Source organism: Pterocles gutturalis, unplaced genomic scaffold (genome assembly GCF_000699245.1).
Source record: "Pterocles gutturalis isolate BGI_N339 unplaced genomic scaffold, ASM69924v1 scaffold19975, whole genome shotgun sequence".
NCBI classification, from domain to species: domain Eukaryota; kingdom Metazoa; phylum Chordata; class Aves; order Pterocliformes; family Pteroclidae; genus Pterocles; species Pterocles gutturalis.
Window position 1 is genome coordinate 4,930 of NW_010146308.1, and position 6,617 is coordinate 11,546.

Below are 6,617 nucleotides of genomic sequence, written 5' to 3' on the forward strand. Positions count from 1 at the left end.
TCCTTAAAGCCCCACTGCCCAAAGGCTTCCGCGCACCAGGCAGCAGAGCTCTAAGACCCCATTTATGAATTGGGGCCCAAGACACTTCCCCTGGGGAGGCAGGAGAGCAGAACGGCACCGGGGGCTCGTCAGCACCTCAGAACCCACGCTGCTGGCTGCTGATTGTGCTGATTCACTTCTGTGAGAATCAGCTCTGAGATAATAAGCAAAATGTATTTGTTTCTTAAACTCATGAATATTCAGTGAGCCATGCTGTTTTCAAAGAGAATTCTATTCCAGAAAGAGCTGAGCAGGAGCGATGACTTTCTAGCAAAACCCTTTCATGCTTATTTAAAAATTCTGCAAATTCATGCGGTGACTGCTCAATCAAGAGCTGATCAGCTGTTCCTTCAGAATTTGTCACTGGATAGAGCCTTTTGCAATTATTTCAACATGATTGCCTATATTAGAAGGGATGATTCTTTCTCAGCTCTCCTAAGAGAGAGCTTACTCCCAAGGGCAGGTTACAGGTATTGGTTTGAATTTAGCAGACCAGGCTGGAATATGACACTGTGTGGCCAGGGTCAGCTGCAGGCTGATGAAAACAAGGAAAAGAATTTCATGAACATAAGCCAGGAGGAATGACCTGTCTCAGGCTGGGCTGTGTTAGAGGACGTGATCGAGGACAGAGGACGATGCACTGCAAGGACAGACCAGGCCTGAGAGTAAGTGAAAATACAGGATCACACAGATCTCGGCTCTGGCAAGTCCCTGCACAGCTCCCCATCCCTTTTGCTTACAAACTTGCACAGATCTATGGGGAGCAGGTTGTTGTCAAAACAGAAAAATATATCTATTTATTGGTATGATTTTATGTATACATTTTAATACACATATCTCCCTGTTCCTACCCCATTGCCACCTGACCAAACTTCCTTGTTTCTTCCTGCTTTCGTCCGCTGGCAGCAGGGATCCCTCAACGACACGCCGCAGAGCGGGACAGGGTAGTACGGCGGAGCGGAACTCCCCTCAAGGTCTGAGAGCTGGTAGAGGTCACCTGAAAGAAACAGCACAGCAGTCCTCAGGAACAGAAAGGCTGAGGAGGATCCTGTCTCATTTTAGGCTCTCGTGGCAGCAGCTGCTCTAGAGGACAGCACTGTGCAAGAAAAAGAGCCTGAGGAAACAAGTGTTGCAGACAGGTCACCTTCACCAGCACGTAGTCGCCTGGCCGGGCTCTGACCGGCGCCTCGCAGCCCGCAGCATCCTCCATCTCAGCATCCGGGAAGATCACCTTGATGTTGCCGTCATTCCTCCCACACAGCTCTGAGGCCGAGCGCTTGCTGGGCTGAAAGGAGGACAGGGAACATTACCTGCACGGCAACAGCTCTGATTCACTGCTGGGCTTTAGTGCCTCAGGAATTAATTAAGCACTATCACCAGCATTAAAATCCGTGTTCCACATTGTTAGCCACGCCAGGTAACAAAGTCCCACAGCCAGAGCTGCTGTGCTGACCCCCACCCCAAAGGTGATGTTTCACAGCCTGCACTAACCCAGTGCTCGGCCAGAGCCATGTCTCTAACCCGCCCCATCAGCGCAGTGCTCTGGATGAAACAGGCTGTCGGCTTAAGTGTGAAGATAGTCTGGGAGTCACAGGATTGTGCGGGGAAAGTGAGAAGGGAAGGCAGAGGTGACGATTGCTGTGTACAGCCCAAGAGCCTCCTGGCCAGCAAGAGGGGTGACAACCCTGCTCCGGGCACACTCACCCCCTCCACCAGCACCAGCTGAGACCGACCCACCATCGCCTCGTTTGCCCTTGCAGCCTCCTCTCGAAAGACAGCAATGAGCTCCTCCAGCCGCCTCTTCTTCACATCTGCAGGCACATCGTCTTGCAGGCGGTGATAGGCACGGGTTTTCTGCTCCTGGCCAGCAAGAGGGGTGACAACCCTGCTCCGGGCACACTCACCCCCTCCACCAGCACCAGCTGAGACCGACCCACCATCGCCTCGTTTGCCCTTGCAGCCTCCTCTCGAAAGACAGCAATGAGCTCCTCCAGCCGCCTCTTCTTCACATCTGCAGGCACATCGTCTTGCAGGCGGTGATAGGCACGGGTTTTCTGCAAACAGACAAAGCAAGTGCGGCCCCTCAATAACCAGATGGTCCGAGATCAGAACCTTGTCTGACTCCTGCCAGCTTGGCTGCTCTTCAGCAACAGCTTCCCATGCGTTAGCAGTTTGTGTTTACAACCTCAAGGAACATTTTCAGCACCAGCAACACCCCTGAGCTCCTCACGTTCTTTCTGCAGCACCTTTTTGGAAGGTTTGCTGCAGGGCGCTCAGTATGGCTGGCTGTGTGAAGCAGAAGTTCTGCATCTCCTCTGCGAGATGTGTCTGTTGCGGACAGATAAAGGATTCTACTACTTCTAGGTATTATTTTCAATAGCTTCTTTTTAAATGTTTTAGTCTAGAAACGGCACTCAGGAGTTAGGTGAGATGCCCAGAGGTAAGAGTCTTCTCCATCAAGTCCTGCCCTCACCTGTCTCATGCTGTAGGCAAAGAGGAAGCCTACGTTGTAGCGGACTTCCCGCAGCAAGGACACAGTCTGCTGGTGATCTTCTTCTGTCTCTCCACAGAAACCAGCAATGAAATCACTGCTTAAGCTCACTCCTGTGACAGAGACACAGCTTTACACTTCCCTCAGGGAAAAGAGGAACACTTCACTCAAGAAACGACAGTATGGCAGAGCTGAGCTCAGACAAAGCCGAAGGGAACGCCTACCCGGAATGGAGTCGCGCACATGGTGCACAAGCTCTAAATACACTTCTCGTGTGTATCTGCAATGAACAACACGCGGATTTGCTCATCAGAAAAGCACGACACCGCTGAGGAGAAACCAGCACCCTAAACCAGAGGGCAGGGCGCAGGACTCCCCGTGGCGATCGCTCACCCTCGTCGCATGGCCTCCAGGACTCGTGTGCTCCCGCTCTGGGCCGGGAGGTGAAGCTGTTTGCAGATGTTGTGTCTCTCCTGGATAAGCTGCAGGACCTGCGATGGGCAATCAGGAGACAGCGTCACAGACATCAGGATGCCAAGAGGAAGAGTCTTCCCTGGGTAAAACCCAGCCAACTGCAGACCCGCCAGCTTTAGCACAAACACTCCCCTCCCAGGAGCCGCTGCTCCCATTCTGCGGTTCTGGTTCCCCTTTGGGAAGGAAGCACAGCCCACACCCAGCAGTTCATAGCTGCCTGCAAGCAGGGGTCCAGGTGTTCATTTTACACTTGCCTCATCAGGAAAATCCTTGGGGTGTGGAGAGGTGAAACGGATCCTCATTTCTGGATCAATTCTAGAAACCTGGTCTAGAAGATGTGCAAAGCGCAAGCCTCCTGCTTTGGATTTGTAGACAGTGCTAAAGCCGCGGCTGAGGGCTGGGGCAGCAGCTGACTGAAACTGCACCTCAGACATGTCCCGAAAGCTGTTGACGTTCTGACCCAAAAGGGTCACTTCTTTCACTCCCTACAAAGACAAACAGAGAAGAAAAAGCTCTTAGATGGCTACGCTGCAAGGGCAGCCATGGTTTTACTCTTGCTCCAAGGAGGAGTCTCCGAGGGAAGCCCTCCCTGCCCCGTCTGTCTCAAGAGCGTTACAGGGGGAATCAAAACGCCGCTGGTGGAACCCTGTGGTAACCTCATCTCCACAGACAATGGCGGTGCCATTGGTCAAAGGTGTCACTGAAAACGTGTTCCCTGAGAACCGTCCATCCTCCCAGGGTTTGGGACAGGCGGGAAGGTGTCTCTGCCTCACCTGATCCGAGAGCATCTGCACTTCCTGCAGGATGGACGCGATGGGGCGGCTCCTTTCGCGGCCACGGGTGAAGGGCACGATGCAATAGCTGCACATGTTGTCACAGCCCCGCATGATAGATCTGCCGAGAGGTGAAGTTCAGGTGACGCTACCATCACTCTGGAAGCACGTTGCATCCTGCCCTGCTGTGACCTGGCCCAGCCCCGCTGCCTTCAGCCCCCTCCCCTGGCCCGCAGCACCAGCTCCGAACGCAGCTCTGCAGCTCCAGCCAGAGCTGGCTTCTGCCTGCCCCTCGCTAACACTCCTGATTTTCCATGCACCTTCCCAGGAAACTTGGGAAGCAGATAATGAGGCGCAGACTTGCACTGCAACCTGGCAGTGACGAAAGATCCTTCTGTGTCCTGCTCCTACAGAGGAGGACACCGTCCTTCTGTACTCCGTGGCCACACTGAGCAGAGTCTGACTTCATGTTTGGGAATCTTGTTATCAAACCTAACCAAATGGAAACAAAGACAACAGAAGCTCCAGTGTATGGAGGATTAGAAGAATTAAATAGGAGAACCTGGGGCAGGACAGAGCAGAAGGCAGGGGATGAGAGAGGCACAGACTTCAGAAAGGCACAGACATCAGTGGTCCAGAAATCACTCAGCTTAGACAATCCACGTTCCCAAAGGAGAGGAAGAGAAGCCCGCAGACAGCCAGAGCACAGGGCGGTCCCCCAGGGCTCAGTCAGACAGTGAAGCAGCAGCAAACACTCCGTCTGGCAGACTCACGCCTCTGGGCTGCTGGGAGCGAGTGCAACCAGGCATCGCACCTCCTGGGTAGCTGCTGTCACTGACACGTCTGCTCTGCACAGCGGTATTTCCAAACCAGAGCCACAGAAACAAGCACAGGAAAAAACGGTACTTACACAAAGGCTGTTGTGCCCCCTGCGCTAGTCTGAACAGGCAGAATATCTGCGTAAGTCTCATCTAGCGAGAGCAGGACGTTAGCAGCTTGCTGGCCAGACTCTGCCACAGCCAGCAGCCGGGGGAGGTCACGATACGCATCAGGGCCTGCCACAATATCGACTAGCTTCTCCCTGTGCAGAATCTCCTCCTTAAGCCTCTCAGCCATACATCCTGCCACCAAAGGAGAGGGGTCCTTGTGAGGAAGTGCCCACCCTCCGTCACACCTCCACACCCCTTCACTACCTGCTTTCACCCTGCCGAAAAGGCTCGATGCCGACAGAGGGGCAGGGGAAACGCAGCACAACGCGATGTGGCACAACAGCGTGTGCTGCCCGCGGTGCCCGTCCCACCAGGTACCTAGAATCCCGATGCGGAGAGGTAAGCCAGCCTGCTGCCGCCGGGCTTTCAGCGCCTTGAGGTGCCGCAGGCGATTCCAGATGGCCTGCTCTGCCTTCTCCCTGGGGAGCCAGGAGAACAGCGGTTATTCCAACTGCTGCACACTAACAGTCCCACGACTGGAAGCAGCCCGACTGCTCTGAGAGGAGAACTCAGCTAAACACAGGGAATCATCCACCTGAGGGGCCCGACGGCACATGAAAGTGTCATTTGTGGTGTGCAGATTATGTCTTGACTCTATCTTATCTACTATCACTTTGCTCGCTTGGCAGCACCTGCACTGCAGAAACAACTTAGGGACTAAGCTCTTGCAGAGAAAAAGCCTGCCTTAGCCAGCCATCGTCAGCTACCTCGCAAGTGACAACGAGCATTCAGTATCTTCTGCATTCAGCAAAAGCGAGCACAGTTCCCTACAGATTAATATCCCAAATTAGCCCTAAACATATTTCCCAAACTTCTGAAGTACAGACCCCATTCACAGCACAAGTAAGGTTATACATCGTGGCATCAGTTAGCCCTGCCCTCAACTAAACACCCAGCCCCACATCTGCATGCTCTTGTCCTCACACAACACATTTATTGCCTTCGTTTTCAAATGGCAATTTGTTAAAAACTGTCCAAAACCAGCAGTGACAAAAGCTTCCTTACCTCACAGAGCAGGTGACAAGGAGAATCACATCTGCCTGAAGTGGAAACAACAAAAAAGGAAGAATCAGTAAAAGCCAAACAGTAAGTACTCATGCCCTGCACAGGTGACCTGAAGAGGCAGACTATAAAACCCACTCCACTCAGTGAAAAAGATCAGCCCAAGTATGCAGAGGGTCTCAACAAAGGTGCAAGAAGCTAACAGAAGACAGAGTCTTGCACTAAGTGGTAGAAGTAAACTCAAAGATGAGTCAGGAGCATCCTGCTGTGTCCAATTCCTTTCCACCTGAGAGGGAACCCCGCAGTTTAAAGACAACCCACAGCTTTTCTAGCACACTTGTTAAGCATTTTCCTTTACTCCACTGAGTTTAAACTGCAAAATCACAACACCCCACAGGACTGCACTGCACACAAAGGCTGGGACTGGCTGCACAGTGGTGTGACGCCCGCGCAGGCCTGCACTCCAGGAGAGCTGCCAAGGCGCCTCACCTCAGCCGGCTCCTTTGTCCTCGCGTAGCCATTCTTCTGCAGCACGGCCCAGGCGATCTCCGTGTCGTTGACGTTCATCTGGCATCCGTACGTCTCCAGGTACACTGCAACAAAGGCGCTGTGATGGGGCGTGGTGGGCCGCCGCCCCCCCCCCCCCCCCCCTGCCACACCCGTCACCTTTCCTATGGGAAGGACACTTCAGTCCCACCCCTGGAGAGTCAGGCAAGCGGCACAAAAGCCCATACAGGAAGGATAAACCACAAACACAGACTATAGGAACCCGGGGCCTCAGAGCACGTCACTCTGACACAAGAGGTCTAGACTGTGGCTGGCGGAGGAGCAGCAGCTCTGTTCCTATGG

The 6,617-nt window shown here is 53.5% G+C and overlaps 1 protein-coding gene across 1 annotated transcript; it reads right to left on the reverse strand.

Annotated features, from left to right (window-relative positions):
* Nucleotides 1–955: 955 nt before the first annotated feature.
* Nucleotides 956–6,353, reverse strand: CDK5RAP1 (CDK5 regulatory subunit associated protein 1). The gene is made up of 12 exons (XM_010085701.1): nt 6,258–6,353; nt 5,772–5,806; nt 5,085–5,185; nt 4,688–4,898; nt 3,778–3,898; nt 3,259–3,489; nt 2,924–3,021; nt 2,755–2,810; nt 2,513–2,643; nt 1,944–2,093; nt 1,184–1,324; nt 956–1,036 (listed from the first exon to the last, which is right to left on the reverse strand). The coding sequence occupies exons 1-12, from the start codon at nt 6,333–6,335 to the stop codon at nt 956–958; spliced, it is 1,434 nt and encodes a 477-aa protein (XP_010084003.1). The 5' UTR covers nt 6,336–6,353.
* Between the last annotated feature and the right edge of the window lie 264 nt (nt 6,354–6,617).

Excerpts from the sequence above, each read along its gene's own strand:
- CDK5RAP1 (XM_010085701.1), bottom strand. The coding sequence starts at position 6,335 with ATGAACGTCAACGACACGGAGATCGCCTGGGCCGTGCTGCAGAAGAAT. Across the intron at positions 5,186-5,771 it reads CTTGTCACCTGCTCTGTGAG|GGAGAAGGCAGAGCAGGCCA; the intron begins GTAAGGAAGCTT and ends CTGGCTCCCCAG. Across the intron at positions 1,325-1,943 it reads AGCTGGTGCTGGTGGAGGGG|CCCAGCAAGCGCTCGGCCTC; the intron begins GTGAGTGTGCCC and ends TCCTCCTTTCAG.